At 34.4% G+C, this 17,667-nt stretch overlaps 1 protein-coding gene across 1 annotated transcript; it reads right to left on the reverse strand.

Moving 5' to 3' along the window:
- Window positions 1-379: 379 nt before the first annotated feature.
- Window positions 380-17,667, reverse strand: LOC149899244 (fatty acid synthase-like). The gene is made up of 38 exons (XM_090114625.1): window positions 17,485-17,667; window positions 16,675-16,795; window positions 16,352-16,555; window positions 16,135-16,251; window positions 15,587-15,765; window positions 15,301-15,443; window positions 14,973-15,176; window positions 14,605-14,791; window positions 13,720-13,882; window positions 13,289-13,458; window positions 12,948-13,099; window positions 12,564-12,747; window positions 12,206-12,354; window positions 11,811-11,992; window positions 11,572-11,691; window positions 9,416-9,525; window positions 8,866-9,056; window positions 8,429-8,589; window positions 7,957-8,199; window positions 7,743-7,860; window positions 7,245-7,496; window positions 6,741-7,166; window positions 6,498-6,647; window positions 6,271-6,386; window positions 5,819-5,969; window positions 5,154-5,325; window positions 4,539-4,651; window positions 4,176-4,340; window positions 3,756-3,928; window positions 3,310-3,459; window positions 2,997-3,200; window positions 2,818-2,926; window positions 2,484-2,631; window positions 2,185-2,335; window positions 1,899-2,046; window positions 1,445-1,624; window positions 1,121-1,223; window positions 380-1,025 (listed from the first exon to the last, which is right to left on the reverse strand). The coding sequence occupies exons 1-38, from the start codon at window positions 17,660-17,662 to the stop codon at window positions 436-438; spliced, it is 6,777 nt and encodes a 2,258-aa protein (XP_089970751.1). The 5' UTR covers window positions 17,663-17,667; the 3' UTR covers window positions 380-435.

The raw sequence follows: 17,667 nt of genomic DNA on the forward strand, positions 1-17,667 counted from the left end.
CTTAGACCATATCTCAGCTTAACATCAGGCGAGATTGTGGTCAAGCGCTTCCCTATTCCCAATAAAAAAAACTTAGCAAATTCTCGTAGTGTGTTGTTTTGGTAGTGAACTCGTATAAATTGCATCTAAAATTACAAATGAATGAAACTGTATTGGAAAGTTATGAACATTATATAAAATGTAAAGTTAGACTAGACATTAACAAACCTTACTACATAATATTACATAAACCATAATGCTTGTAAATTGTAATGTTATAGTGTGTACCTATATTCTTTCATATTATAATATTAAATTTAGCATGTCGGAATCGTGTTAAATATGTATCAAAAGGAAATTCTAAAATATACAAAACAAAAAGTAAAAAAAGAAACACAAGTAACACAACAAAACCTTTATTTCAATTTAACAAAGTATAGCATACCTACTAAGTAACTAAGCATCCGTAGCCGCTGTCATAAACGTATCCGCATTCAGTAGGTACGTCTCACAGAGGTTCTTTTGCTCAAATGCTTCTAATATATCTTCGTCAAGATGTCTGTTTATTATTCCAGCACAACGCAGATCTTGAGCTGCGTGAGCTAATGGTGCTTTAAGTTTGTATTCAACAATCGGTTGCAGAGAATAATCCTGCAGAGAAGATTTACCCTCTAATTTTGTAGATAGGTCATTAGGTTTCATCAGAACAAGGAGGGATCGCAGTTTCTGCGGTTTCGACGCATAATTTCTAACTTGTAAGATACGTGAATAAGCCGTTTCTATAAGCTCCTTAGCATATTGGGCTGAATGGTTGACTCTTCCTCTCAAATCTCGCACACAGATATCCACTTTTTCCTTCCAAGTTGGAGCCTTCTCGAAAGCTTTATCTAGTGCAGCACTATTTTGACCCGACATGACTTTCACCATGTGTTTTCCAACTGCTTCCTGAAGCGATATCTCGTCTTTAAATTCTTGGAGCTTTGAAGCGAATTGCGTTTGGATTTCTTTAGGCGCACCTCCAATGCAGTACACTATACCAGTCAGACCTTAGAATGAAATAAATTTGATTTTATTATAATTGTTATGTTTGATATTTTTGCGCACCATGTGTGATTGTATATTTTTTTAATATTTATCTTACCATGTTCTTCTAGAATAGCTGCCATCTCCAAAGCAATGATAACTCCTGACTCATAACCCAGTAGATAGAAGTTATCTTTTAATTCAGTCCGCGTCAATAGAGTCTAAAATGAGCAAACAGTTAATTTAAATGACATAAAAATATTACTATACAAACAGTAAATATTAATGAAATATAAAAATAACGAAACCGATCAATTTCAGAACAAATTATGGTGCTTATGAGGAACTATGGAACTATAGATTTATTAAAACATACACGTATTTATTTTAAAACCTTACAAGTTTGCCGTAGTGAATATTCTAAATAACGCATATTAAATACCTTAGCATAGCGAATAGCTATATCTTGTAATGTTTCACTTTGGGCCCTTGCTAGACCTGGTTGCAGCACCAGAGCTGCTAACTTCAGTCTTTCACACAATTCCGAGAAGCGCTTGTAATGTCCTTCCACTCCAGGAATAATACACAGGAACTTTTGGCTTGAGTCAAATTCATCGTCACGCTAAAATAGTTATATAATTTTAATACGCACGTAATAAGCTTGATTCAATGTCAAAAATAGCAATTTTAGAAAAAAAGAGCGTGTATGCCTAGCACACGTGTCAGAAGTGAAATTTCTTCGGTAAAATTCACAGATACGAATTTGGTCACCTTGCTCATGGCGTGACTGTATTGCCATGACGCGACCTTGGAATTTAACTCTCAAAGTGCCTAGAAGTTTCACTTCAAAAGAATTGTTCTAAATTTATCTTGTTGAAAGTTAGAGAAAGGAATACCATAGATGCACTATTGGTCAATGTGGTCAAAAATGCCATCTCTGTCGTAGCGAAGAGTTCATCCGGATCTACGTAGGAATAAAACGTGTCTAAGTCCTTTGTATCTTTACACTCGGATTCTTGCAATAGTTGTTCCATTTCTCGTATTCTAAAACAATTAAATACAAATAAGTATAAAATGCGAGTTATCTGAATTATGAATTTAAAATTAGGTGATGAATAATTATGATATTTATTTGAAGAAAGGTTTTTGTATTTAGCGTGACTTGTATTTGTAAAATGTTACCTTTGTATGGTTAGGTTAGGTATTTCATCTTCACGACAGGATATATTGTACTCATTTCTCAGACCTGCTTGCACGGCCTCTACTTTTGCTAGATCCATGCCTAGGTCCGTCAATATTAGAGTTTCATCTACTCCTATTGGAATCTTTACTCCTGAAAATACACTCAGAATTACAATAACACTTTGATTGTAATATTTAATGCAGTTGCTTTAATTTTATCATACTCTATTTATTAATATTTATCTTTTGTCTCACCACATCTTTGAATTAGTATATTATTTAGAATAAGTTGCACCTACCAGCCCATTTGGCTATATCATCAATCAAAGATTTGTTGTTTGCTGGCACAAAGACAACTTCACTGACTGCTTCTTGAGATAGCAATGCCTCTTCAACTGCATCAATAGCACTTCTTATTGGCATTTGATACTGTCCATCAATTTCAGTCTGAATAACAGTAAATTATGGAGTAATGGGAGAAATTCAAAATTTTTGATGAGTTTTACACAACCCATACAGGTAGAAGTTCTTTTTTGACAAGATAACATTAAATGAAATGCTCCAATTAAAAAAAATAAAGAATTATTATAACCGTAGTAATATAGTAAATAATTTTAAAACAGTGTAAAGTACCTTTTTCAATGATGGAAGTTTAATGAGGGCAGCTGGTTTGCGATGTTTCTTCCGTAATAATGCTACTTGTTCGCCAATTATATTATCATCGTTAATGATCGCGAAGTACCTAAAATAATATAAAGGTGATAATTTAAATCATGCGAAATATTTTTACGTCTTGTGATCATAATTTTTACCTTAATTGCGGACACGAATCACTTGTTTTTGAATCCAACTCTTCCAAAAACTCAGTTATGTGGACAAATTTGCTGTCATTCGTAATGATAGCATATATTCCTTCGAGATTTTTACCATCTTTCAGAATATTAGGAATATTGTTTTTGTTCCAAATATTTTGTATTTCCTGGAATAACACTTCAACCCCAGCGTTTTTCCATGATCTAAAATATAAAAATGTTCTTAGAGACATAATATAGATACATTTTTCATTTAAATAAGCATAAGTATATTAAAAGTGAACATATAAATAAAATTCAAGAGTCCTTTTACCTTATTTTATACAACAAGCTTTCAGATCGGTCTCCGCAAATAATATTCAAATTGCGGATTCCTCGGTCGACAAGTCGGTCAACAAGTTGCATTGCTAGTACATCACTGTCCGATAACACTATGTGAGCATTATTTGGAGAGCAATATAATCTGGAATAAAATATTAATCATAATTTTATCGGCTCCTTAAGAAGTATAATTAAAGGATAGGTAGTTTTTTAGATTTTGTGATCACATGAAATGCATATTTTATAGAAGGAAAATTAAAAAAATGTCGTTCTATTGCTTCAATATTTAGTAGGTTGGCATTCTAGTAGGCTTCTTTGTATTATTATCTAAATTTATCTCTACTTGCAATCAACACAGGATAAAGCAAGTTAGATGGAAATTGGTCAAGATGAAAATTTTATATTTATCTCCTTTTGTCAGACACACTTGTGGTTTACCTTGCTTTTTCCATACAAATGTCTTGTTGCATATCAATCAGCACACGACCACGGTGTCTGCTGGTCGCGACCAGGTTGAATGCTCTCGGCACCTCCTCAGGAGTATACACCATACGAGTCAGAGGACGTACATACCCACGAGCTATACCTTCAGCTAAATGGTTTTGCAGTTGCTGAAATTAAGATATTTTATCTAGTATTGTAGTCATATTTTGGCTGCATAAATTATGGGTATTTTCAATTAATTATTATTTGAAAATACCCATAATTTATGCAGCCTGTAATGTAACTGTAGTGTTGATACTCTTTTGAGGGTTTTAGGCTAAATTCTACACGTGAAGTGCAGATTCAGATATAACAAACATCACAAAATCAAATTAAAAGTCAATTTTCATTCACGATATTTATATAATTGCATACCTTTAGTTCTTCTTCCTTTCCATATTCAAAGATCGATGAAAAGTTTATCATTTTATAAGCTCTATCCTTTGTAAGGCAGTGCATTCCGAAGTTGTAATCCTCACGATTGCTTACCAAGCTTGTATCTATCACTATACCAGATGATGCACAGCATTTCAATCCCACCTAAAATATTAAATTGCATATTGTTACAGTAAGGAAGCTATTCCTTTCATACATTTTCCGCATTTATAACAAGTAATTACAATAAAAATCTTGACCTCTAAAATTACACCTGAGACGCCTGTCCAGAGGACGTAGTAAAATATTTGCAATTTAGTATAATTTAACTTCATAATAATAAATATTAAGAAATATAATTACATTCTTAAGTTCACCCTTAAATCCTCCGAGTACTATTTCGCATCCTCTACCATTAGTACTAGATAGAATCATGTCTCCAAATGTGATATCTCTCGAATTTCCGATGTTCTCCTCTGCAATTTGAAAAAAAAAAAAACAAAAAGATCAGGATAATTTTATTTTGAAAAGGTAAGATTTATTTTAAATCTGTGACCAGTCTTCCAGATCTTTTGATGTCAAACAGTGATGATACGTATTATGATAATCGTATATTCTGGAATACGTTAAAGAACTGTATTATTCTGAATCCATACTAATATTATAAATGCGAAAGTAACTCTGTCTGTCTGTCTGTTACTCAATCACGCCTTAACTACTGAACCAATTTGCATGAAATTTGGTATATATTTTGATACCCGAGAAAGGACATAGGCTACTTTTACCCCGGGACAAAGGATAGGTTTTATCCCGGAAATACCACGGTTTTTCTTTGACTGCGCGGGCGAAGCCGCGGGCGGAAAGCTAGTATTATATAAATCATGAAATGGGAGTCAATAAAATTATATCTGCAATTAATTAGAGATATCCTAACATTTGAAAAATCAAAGAAGAATTATATCCATTTATTAAACATACCTTTTAATTGTGGGAACAGCTTTTTAAGGAAGTGCTTCTTGCTACGATCGCTAACAGTAGTAAATACTTCACAATTGAATGCTAAACATATGGAAATTGCAGCTTGTCCTAGAGCACCGGTACCACCGTGAATTAAAACTGTGATTCCGGGGAAGAATCTGTCTTTCAAAGCCTACAATCAAATTATTATATTAGATTTAGATTAATTTGCATACTGTGATAATGAAAACAATTGTAGCATTGTGTGGAATTGTAATGTAGTAGTATAAGTAGTAATCGTACAAATATTTATAATACAACAGTAAATAAATAATAGAATTAAGTACAATATTGGGTAAACAATATTGAATGCTGTTATTATTGAAATGACGTGTGTTGCGTATATGTAGCTCCAACGACGTCATAATGTAGCACCAGAGCTAGCGCGCACGGGCAACTTTGTCTCTGCAACTATTTTGTCTCTCCCATCAATTGTATGGGGAGTTGCGTCGCTACGTGCGCGCACTTTCATACTAGCCCATGGGTGGAGAGACAAAATAGTTGCGGAGACAAAGTTTCTCGTGCGCGCTAGCTAATATAGCGCGCAACGTTGGCACAACATGATGTGGTACCATACAAGTAGATATAAAGATTTATAACACAGAACAAGAAAACAAAGATCTTACCAAAGCATATAAAGCTACACAGTACGCCAAAGGTACGGTTGCTGCATCTTCGAGAGACCAATGTTCTGGTACGGGCCACAAGAGGTTCGGATTGGCTTTGATTTGATTGCTCGCTGAACCACCTTTGATCAAACCCATCACCTTTGTACCACTGTAAGAATACGATACGATTATACTTAGAGTTTACATATTATCCGAGAAATTTATAAGTCTCAGTGATTATTGGTCTTTATAAAACATTAAGATTAAGTTGAATACTTTTTTAATAAAAAGCCGTCAATTTGTTATGTTGTATAAAATCTTTTAGGCCGCTTTTCCATCTGCCAGAAAACTTCCGCAAGAAATGTCCGACAGTCTGTCCGACAGCAGATTGCAAGTCTAAACCAGCACTTGCTACGCAGCCTTACAATTGAATGAAGATATTACACACATCTAAATCCCTATGTTCCTACCTTTGTGTCACTCCACTGAAGTCCATTCCATAGAAGCTTTCCTTAGCATTTTTGCCGAATGGAATTACACCAAAAGCTCTTTTGACGTCCAAATCATTAATTCCAGCATAATGAACCTACGAAATATTTGCATGATTCTTAGTATACTAGGGTAGATACCAATTGTCAAATATTAAATTCTGCATTTGTAAAAAAAAAATAGTAAAGGGCAAAATAGTTCGTCTTACCTGAACATTTATTCCAGATTCTAAAGTTCTAGGTGCTTCAAACCACTTCAGAGACTCAATATCTCCAATTTTTAAGCTTTTCAGCGTAGCGCATTGACCTTTGTTAAATGAATTCGTCCTTGGAACGTAGTATTTACCACCCCAAATACCCTAAAACAAAAGAATAAACTGAATTAATCCTGATAAACTACGAACATGCATAATTTTGGAGAAGGTGTATTTATGTGTTTTAAAAATACATACGTGATCCAACACATTAATGGCCAAGTCAGATTGTGGCAAGTCTTCTATAAACTGATCTCCTCTCAACTCATGGTTTATCATGAATAGATTGATAATGCGTCCCTCCTTTCTCCAATGATTTACGAAATTTTCCAAATTAGGCGTTGCTGGATATTGAGCAAATACTAGAACCCTTTGATTTGAAGGCACAGAATCCAATACGGAACTTAGATGTAATAAATCTGATTTTGTTTTCACAGTCACGGCACTTGTGCCTGATGCGATGTTTTCTGGATGCCACTTGATCAATTGTATTTTCTGATTGCCAATTTCATGGTCGCAAATAACAGTGTACAATGAAGACGGCCGCATTTTTGTCCCAGCGCTGTATTCTTTATTAATTAAAAAGGTATTTGGAGGCAGAATTTTGTAAAGTTCCTTGCATACCTGTAATCGTTATAATATTTGGAAATAAATCGATATTTCAGGATACAATATAGGGGTAAAAAAATGTAATATGCTCACCTTGTCATTGCACGATAAGTCGTTTACAAATATTACGTTAACGTCGTGCAATAGCTTTTCTCCTTGCATGAAATTAATATTTTCATTTTCAACAAAGTTTACTTTAATATCAGTGGTTTTGGGTAACGTTTCATTAAGCCAGTCAAATGAGCCACCATGTTCAGAATTGTTGAAAATTTTGACGGCATTTAATTCATTTTTGTTCACATTTTCAGCGATTATTTGGAGGAGAACACATAGAGCAGATGATTCCTGAAAGCAATTAGTAATCTTACATATAAAAATGAATCGCAAAATGTGTTGGTAAGCGCATAACTCGAGAACGGCTGAACCGATTTCGATAATTCTTTTTTTATTATATTCCATGAAGTACGAGGATGGTTCTTATGTGGAGAAAACGTAAATATTATGTAACACGGGCGAAGCCGGGGCGGACCGCTAGTAATAAAATATATTCGAAATCAGACATTTTATTTAGTTTGAACAACTTTCACTTACATTAAGATGATTGTTTGTAATATGAGGGACAAATTTCAAGTGCTTGAGAGCAATACTGTCCGTTTTAATCAAAGGCATATCGTAGAATCTTAGGTTTTCGAAGAGAACACCACCGCACCTGAATAAAATCTATTGATTAATATCTCATATGTATTTAAATTTAGGAAAAAAATATATACTTATATTGTCTGTTCTATTTCTAAACCAATGTTACCTCGTACAGTCGTAAAGTTCAAGGACATCGGCCGTTAGCTCTTTGTTGTCATCAAATACCCTATGCTCGTCAATATTAATATTCAACCTCCTCATGGAGTCTAGTTGAGATACGGTGGTATTTGGTACTCGTAATGCATTCAATTGTAACATGCCATCAATGAAGGTCACCCAATTCTTGTTCCAAGATATTTTCGCTTCAGTTAACGACTCGTTTACTGAATTGATGCTTCGGAAATCGTCCCTGAAATTTACATCATATCAATTATTTGTTAGGTCAATGGGTCCAGAATGAACATCATAATATGAAACTTCTATTAAATTTTAAGATATGCTAGCATGCGTTAAGTTAAGTAGGGAAACAAGGTTTTTCTCTGGTTTATGATTATTTTAATGTAAGTTCTGATGTTTTATATTATTGTATATTTCTATAACAATAAAAACAGTATTTTATGCCTTTTGTCCATTTATACCTGTAGTGATAGTCGCGGGTATAAAGCAATTTATAGACATCATCTGTCTGTAGGGTCAATGGTTCTTTGTGTTCAACGTCAAGTTTGAATAGTCGATGGTTATCACCCTTGTCAATTATTTGAATACTTCCAGTAGTGATAGCCATGTTTTCATTGGTAACCTGTAAATATTCATTTTAATTTACAATCGAATTTATCTTCACTTTATAATCATTTTTATAATTATTTATATTCTCTTGTGTACTCTCTATGTAAAATATATTTATACTCACAAATGATTAGGATGTCCTGGTAGAAAAATGTTAGTCGGTTTAGCAACTAAATAGAAGAACAACTAAAGCCTACTTTATCACCTATGATCTATCAAGTTTGCTATTAAAAGTGAATCACATTGTATTCAATGCAACATCTATTAGATATTATGACACTATAGTTACCTCAAATTTTCCAGTGCCTCTGTGCAGTGCTACACTCAAGCGTAGTTGCCTTCTGTTTTGTAACAAAGGCTGGGCCAAGAACTGAATATTCTGGAACTGAACGGATATACTCTTCTTGTTCTGCCCCAAACTCATCGCTAGAGTGTCCCACACCGCTACTAGGGCAGCAGAGAATGGGTAGTAATTTGTTCCTGATAAAAATAACATTTTGTTTCTAGAGTATTCGCAGAAGGAGACTGATTTTCATAATTTAGGGTAATTATATTTTTACCATTTATTGCACCACATCATTTAACAATACAATAACCAGTATAATTATATAATTGTATGTATCCGAGGACATATCAGCAGAAGCAGTGTGTTTTGCCACGTATGGATTTACCACGTATTTATTCATTTATGAAATTCAGCATATGCCAAGATCCTTTTTTCTTCGTATCCTGTTATCTTATTTTTCAAAAACCATTTACAATTTCTGTATAGAATGATTTTTTATTACTTAGAACATGCCATTTGTATTTTAGCTACTGAATATTATTTTTTGCCTTACCATTGATGATGTGTCCACGTAAATAGCTATGTTCATCATCATGTATCGATAGAACAAACTTGCAGGACGCTGCCATCTTTCTATGCGCAGACACGTACAGGGGCAGATTCCTATTGATGAAATAGAATATTTTCACGATCACAATCAGAAGATTAATGTATTTTAAAGTACCACAAACAACCTGAATAATTTCAATTATAATATACTAGCTTTCCGCCTGTGGCTTCGCCCGCGTTTTCAAAGAAAAACCTGCATAGTTCCCTTTCCCATGGGATTTCCTGGATAAAACCTAGCCTATGTTTCTCAGTGAAGATGCAGCTTTCTAATGGTGAAATAATTTTTAAAATCGGTCCAGTAGTTTATGCGTGAGAACCATACATACATAACGTAACGGCACCAGTCTTGTACAGATTAAGGAAAAAATTGAAGATTTTTGAAAATTTCTCGTAGGTTTTTTAACTTTATTGGATATTGTTTAGTTATTCCTTTAGTTCTATGTTAGTTTAACGTAACCAATGTTACAAAAAAGATTACAATGCATAAATAATGAAGTTATTCATAAATTAAAAAACCACTTTTTTGCACCAGTGTTGGACAGTGAAAAATCTAATGATGCACAACCAGTTTTGGACAACATCCAGTTATGAACACCCATTTATGGACGGTACCTAATGTCGTTTCTCCAGTTACTTACACTTGGAGAAGACTTATAGTTATCAATAGAATCTTGAAAATGATGATTGGAATACAATAAATCGGGGATGTATTTATAAAAAATAGTACTTATTAATTATTTTGCATACTTATAATATTTAAAACAGTCTTAATTTCCATTTTCTAGGCAAAAATTGGACAAATGCATCGTTAAATACGAGTTATGTCCGTTAAGAAACACCAATATGGTTTTTTTTTCTCAATAAGTCAGGGATGAAAAATATAACTAAAAAAAGTACTGCCATTCCATCCATTTTGGGACTTCTTCTTCTTCGTTATATCACTCTAGGGGGGTAGATGTTACCCGCTTCACGATGTTGCGCCATATCTCTCTGTTTCCTGGCATTCCGCTATACTCGTGAAGTGAATCGCCAATCTGAATCCGCCAGCAGCCTTAATCTGATCGGTCCATCGATATGGATTCCAAATTGTAGCACGAGGGAAAAAGCTTTTTTTAAACTGTTGTCAAGATGGTGTGGATGAAATTTAAGCGTGTGTGCTATATGGTGGTGGAATTTAGCAGCAGACAACGATCCAAACAGTTCATCAGAGAACTCTCTATGATAGATGCGTTACAATACGCATAAGTTTGCGACTTCTCTACGCAGTGATAGAGAATGAAGCCAAGAACGAGTCGCACAGCACATAATGACCCATTGTTCTAAAATATATTCTTCATGTTTAGATAGATATTATGTTGTTGGACCCATTAGTGTAATTTTAACAAAAAATATCAATGTCCATTATAGGAACCAAAGCAAATCCAGTCATGGACAATTGTTGTACAATATTGGAACCCTTTGTTTGAAACGGTCGTGATAGGTATATTATTAATCAGAAAGAAAAGACAATACAGAAAAGCGCATGTAATTAATACTTACCTTTAAAAAAAGTTTATTTTCGACATATGTCCATAAATGGATATATCCATAGAATTAAATCCAGTTATGGACACTGATGAATTTTATTTAAACAACATAACCTATCATGATACTAAATCGTGTAATATTTCGTACACTTAACTACTATAAAAAAAGTAATATCAAATTTTGCTGACATTTATACAAAAATTCTTATAACCAAAATTGTGTCCTCACTTCCTTAAGGATTTTCTTAGTAAAAACGGATTTCTTCGAAACGAGTCGCAGCATCTAAACATAACGTTCTGTCATCTTCAAACATTTTGGCCGAATAAGATGAAATGTCGTATTTTGATAGCTTATGAACCAAAGTTTTTTTTTAAGTATTGCCAAATTATATAACGTTAATTTTGGTCTTAATATTTAAATTTTATATTTATTTTGTCCATTACTGGATGCTTGTCCACGACTGGTGCCGTTACCTTACGTACATAATTACAAACCTTTTCTCTTTATAATATTAGCATAGAAAGGCTCCAAACAAAAGAACAACAACAGAAATCTAGACTGTTATAAACTTACCATTTTTCAGTATGAGCCCATTCCACCAGGTGTCCCAACATCGGTGTTCCAGTAGATACAGGGAATTCTACTTTTGGGTACAGGGCTTGGACCTTTGGATTGTACCCTTCCATGTACAAACTGAAAACATAAATAAAAAATAAATCAATTTCGTTTTACTTCTAAACTGGCTTCTATATTATAGGAGTGTAATAAAGAGAAGAATATTAAAGATTCTTGGACACATCTAACTGACTTACTTTCCAATAGCTTCCAGCAAATGTTTGACATTGTCAGCATGGCCTCGGCGAGTGAGTGGTATATTTGTACAGTTAGGTAAAGAACGTTTCAGGATTGCTTGCAGGAGACCGTGTGGTGCTACTTCGACGAGCACTGCATTCTTTGGAATGTGGTGAGATGACTCCTCGAATAGAACTGGGTTCTGGAGCAGATACAAATGTCTGTATTAATAGTCTATTAAAACCTTTTTTCTGACTAATTCTAGAATAAGGCAATCGCAAGTAAAAGGAGCAGAAAAGAATTATTTTTTATGTCCGTTTTCTGTATATCATAGTGGTACCCATTTTCCCATATATCTTATGGTAGAGTTTGATTTTATGGCGTTCTGAAAGAAAAACCGTGATAGGAAACTTACGAGTAAGTTATTAGTGTGATATTCCGCTGAGGAGTATTTCGCAAGTGGCTCTTCCCATCGTTCTTCGGGAATGGATGTTGATACCCAGCGTTCGGTGCGCAGTCGTGGCGTCTTTATGACTTCGCTCAAGTATTGCAAAAGGCCAGGTCCTATACAAAGATAATAGGTATTATGGAAATATATAGAAAGGAAATGTTTTAACCAACTGTTTGTGCATTGGAACCAATTTATGATTAAAGGTTAGATTAAGGCCGTTATTATAACATTATCTCAAGTACCGTCAGTTAGTGTTAAATATTGGACAATTTAGATTATCTGATATTCGTATCATATTTAATATCAGGATCATATTAATCACCTGCATCAGCAATATATCTCGAGTGATATGCGATATTGGAGCACGGGACTTCCTTAGCAAATATGCCCTTCGCAGTAAGACTCTCAACGAACTCCTTCATAATTTCCGCTGGTCCTGAGATAGTTGACGACTCGGAGCTGTTGTGACAAGCCACTTCGATTTCAGGTGGACACATTTTGGACACCTGAAAAAAAATATTTTGAACACGGGTTTCACATGTCTTTCAATTGTCATACGTAAGTCGTATAATAATACGTGCCTCAAGATGTAGATAATTAATGTCTGTGTAAATTATATGAGATGGCAGAATATATTGTTTTTTTTTACTGTGATTACTTTTACCCCTATCTAGAAGTTTTACTTAAACTAAACAACATATCGTACCTGTTGGTAACCGATTCCAACTGCAGCCATAGAGCCTCGTATAAACGGTGTCTGTACAGACACGAGCCCGCGGCTGTACGCGGAGAGGATCATCTCTTCCGCTGTGAGGCAACCGTCTGCGTACGCACATCCTAACTCGCCTACACTGTGACCTGTGTTTTAAATACAGATATTATATTATTTATTTAATCATCAATAAACATTTGTGTGCATCTTTCAATCATTTGAAGAAAATTTTATCATCTCAATTTTCACTTTAATTTAGTTTCGAACATATGTTTTTTTTTATTTACTATTTATATATTGCTACATATTGCAAAAGCATTTATTTCCTTACTTACCGATAATTTTATCAGGTATAATGCCCAGTTCTGTAAGAACATCAGTGAGCCCAATTTGTACTGCGGCAATTCCAACAAACGAATGTAAGATATTGTCGAATATCGTCTTGTCTGGTGCAGTGATTATATGGATTATATCCACACCCTTTGGCTCCAATACTTTGCGACAGCTGTAAAATTTTTATAATTTTCACGTTGAATAAAATATGCAGGTGTTTTAGTGGTAGAACATTATGTTATGAATAATAAACAGAGATAATAATATTCGATCAAAAAACATTATGTTCGGACACCTGGCATAATTTTTCAGTTTCGAGATTTTGCTTAATTTAGAAATATGTATTTGCTATGAATTACGTCGTATTCAAACTCCTGCACATCCTATTTAAATTTGGAAAATTGATACATCTTATTGATAACGTAAATAATACCGTTCAATAGCTGCAGCAAACACGGGTATGCGCATGAGTTGCTTTCCCATCCCGGCCCACTGCGAGCCCATCCCGCTGTACACGAACCACAGTGGACGAGCCGCGTCATCGAAGTAATTGGCTTTTTGACTGACGCTTATTGTCTGATTATTTTCATCAGTGTCTGAAATTTTCAAATGTACATATCGTTACGATCATTTTTTTGTTCTCGGTTCTGATCTGCTTTACATTTTAGAACTTATACATTACAATTCCCGATGCAAGAAATCAAGGTAAGGTATTAACATTTTTAACGTTTGCTTCCATAGATAGAAATCGGATGCATTTGACCTTACTAACCTAACTATTTAATGCATATGTAAAACAAACATTTTAACTATGCAAGGTTGGCCTAATTTGTTATGTGATATATTTAAATATGGAAATTTAATTGACACTCAAGCACACCCCGGACACTCCATACAAAATTATCGTTTTGACAGTAACACTGTAGAGACTGCAAATGTGTGTGTTATCGCTTTCTGGTTGGCACATTTGTGACTAGCGTAAAGAAATTCGCGTTTTTCTGATGAAATACATCCTTAAACAGCAGAATATCTAACAATTTTCTACGAAAAACGATAATCACAAATCCAAAATAATAAAATTACTTTAAGTCAATTTGATTAATGTTGTCAATCTTCGTTGCGTATAGTCCTTGCAGAAAAATACGGGCCATCTATAGCGTATTCGTGCAGGGTGAGGTAAGTGTTTAATTTTGGCGGGAGGCGGAGAGTGTCCATTCTGTAGCGTTTAGCTACTACATAATATTATGTATTCTGTGACTCAAGGTAATTGTTAAAAAGTATGTATCAAATGCTTAATGAAGCGCTTTATTATACTAACCTAATACAATGAAACCTCTTCCCAAGTGACCGCTGATTCTAGTGTGGTGGATGTTATGGAAAAGGGCAAGTTCCTCTGGGTCAATGGGGCGGCTTTTCAAGTCCTCTAAAACCTTTTCTACTGCAGATTGTTGTCTGCCTGATATGGTTACTAGATGAGGTATATTGGTCTTGTAACGGTTTAAGTCCTGAAAATAAAATAGCAAATTTAATATTAAACGTCAATAGGTCATTTTTTTCGTCTGGTCTATACTACAAATACTACGTTTGGCTATAAATGTTTCAATTAATACAATCAATCAATCAATACTTTCTTTACTATAAAGTATAGTTATATAGGAAGTAAATGTTCAAAACAAAAAGTACTACCTTAGGTTTATTATGTCCACGTAGTAATATATGAGCGTTAACACCAGTCACTGATAGTCCATTGACAGCGGTATAACCACCTCCAAAGGACTGGTGTTCAGTCACAATACGTATTTTGCCCTTACGTAGTGCATCCACGTCGTTTCTTGGGTTATCACAGTTCAGATTGGCTGCCAGTTGACCATTTTCATAACCCAGAAGAACCTAAAATGGAAAGTTTCTAAAGCGTTGAAGGTTTATTTAAATTATAATTATTAATTAATTTACTTCACATGACCGTATAACGACACGTAGTAGATTTTTTTTTATCATTAAAAGAAGCACTTACTTTAGTTATAGCAGACACTCCAGACGCTGCCTCACCATAACCAATGTTAGACATCACGCTTCCAACAAATAGGGGATCCTCTCGATTTTCACAAAATACTTTACCAAAAGCATCTAATTCTGCTGTATCTGCTTCTGGGGTAGCTGTTTAAAGAAATATTGAATTATTAAATAATACTAAAAAAAAACTATATTTCATAACCACCTTATGAATGAATGAAATATTTGATTGAATATTTTATATCTATATCAAAAAAGAAAAAACAATAAATCAGGAAAAAACTCACCAGAACCAACCGCTTCCACGTATTCGACAGCTTGAGGAGGCACATTGGCTTCTTTGTAAAAGTTTTTCAAAAACGCCGCTATGTCATTTGGTTCCCGGTAAAAGCCATACTTAGGTCCATGTTCACCATCAAGTAAACCGCGGAATTCGCATTTTACGTGTACCACTTCAGCATAGATCCTGTGATATCGACATTGTAATTTCATTAACGGTAAAGATATAATAAGTGACGTCATATTTTGACGAGAATGAACATTTGAAAATCGAAATATGAAAATACATAGCACGCTCAGCAAGGGCCTTCTTCTCAATTTCCGTTGCCCCAACAAATGCTCGTCGAAGTTTGCCGCCGTTACGGCGATTAGGAATAAATGGACAGCCGATCATAGATATTTAAGCCCTCTACACTATCGTGATTGCCTCTACTCGCCCTACGCTTCCCATTGTGAATAGGGCTCATAAAACAAACAAAACCCATAAAATTGTCTATCTTCATTTGAAACTATCTTTAGTTATCAATTCCGAATAAGAATATTCTTAATACCTTACCTCAATGCATCTTTAGCCTTTTGAAGGAACAGAACATTGATGGCTTCAGATCTCGCACAACCACAAGCGTCTTTATCAAAAGATTTTGTTTTGCCATCTTTACTTATGGGCATGATTCTGAAAATATATTCAAGAATTAAATTTTATAATGTAATACAATCTTTTTACTTTATATGATAATTTATTTCAATTTACAGGTCTGATTTAGATATCTTACCGTCCATAATGCACAGATGACTGTGGATGCAAGCAGAGACTTGCTCCTCCAACGATGGCAGAATCAATTTCCCCATGCATGATAGCCTGGTAAGCTAAATCTAAAGCGACTGTAGAACTGCAGCAGGCCTGGTCTACAGCCATCGAGGGTCCCTTCGCGTTTAACCAATAGGAAATTCGATTGGCGAACATTGTTTTACTGCATCTGAAAGAAGAATAATCATTTATATCGACGAATTAGTTCAAATTTTAAATAAAGAGTCGTTTAAGTTTAAAGAAATTATTAATAGTAACTGATTGTATGGGTTAATTAACATTACTTACCCTGCAATACCGAAGCCTGTTCTCGAGGTAGCAACGTAGAAGCTAGATTTTTCCGTTTCCGAGAAACAAGTACCAACGTAGACTCCAACTTTAGTTCCAGACAATTGCTCTGGACTCACACCTATAAGTGTATATTTTTAGTTAAATAATTAATTTGGAAGTTCTATAGATATCTTATATTTTTCCTGAATCGACATAATATTTAAAAATAATTTGGAAAATCCAAAAGTGCACGCCTCATAATTTTTTTTTAATAAATATTTATTAATTATTATTTTTGTTTATTTAATAACAATTAAACCACATCGAATCAGACCCTGAAAAATGAAAGGGTTCTATTCCTGAGCATACTCAAGCGTAAGAGAGAAAAAAAGACTCGATTAGCAAAGTATTTCGGTCGCTATCGTGTTAACAAGAAAAAGGATCCGCACATACAGACACACGGACGTCCAAGACAGAACCTTTTTAAACTGTTTTTTAACTAGTTTAAATAACAAAAATGACATCAAAAATATCATGAACGTTAAAAATAGTGTTTTTTCTTAATATGTGTGTGTATGTATTATCTTACAAGTGCAATGTATGATACATAAAGACATTTTAAGTTTGAAAAATCAGATGTTTTGCGCGAAGTGACAGTAGTACCCACCTCAACGCTTCGCTTATGAGGCGTGCAATACGAAAAATTACTCGTGAATCGCAATCCATCGAAGATTCATTGTTATTTGGTAATTATATAAAATAATTTAAGTATCTCTAACTAATGAAAACTGATAAACTGATTTAAATCAATTTTAAAGGTTTTTTAACCTGCATCATAAATAGCATCGAAGGCTTGTTCGAGAATCTTCCTCGCCATGGAGTCCATGGAGTTTCCGAGGCGATAGTGCACTTTGAAGAATTGCGCGTCGAAATACTGCAGCTCTGGTACTTTTCCTATATATTGAGCTACCTCCGGGTGGTTGTACTCCCAACGAGCGTGCGCCATTGGGT

This window comes from Colias eurytheme, chromosome 21 (assembly GCF_061535395.1).
Source record: "Colias eurytheme isolate Ceu_HAF_F1 chromosome 21, ilColEury1 Martin Lab GWU primary, whole genome shotgun sequence".
NCBI classification, from domain to species: Eukaryota; Metazoa; Arthropoda; class Insecta; order Lepidoptera; family Pieridae; genus Colias; species Colias eurytheme.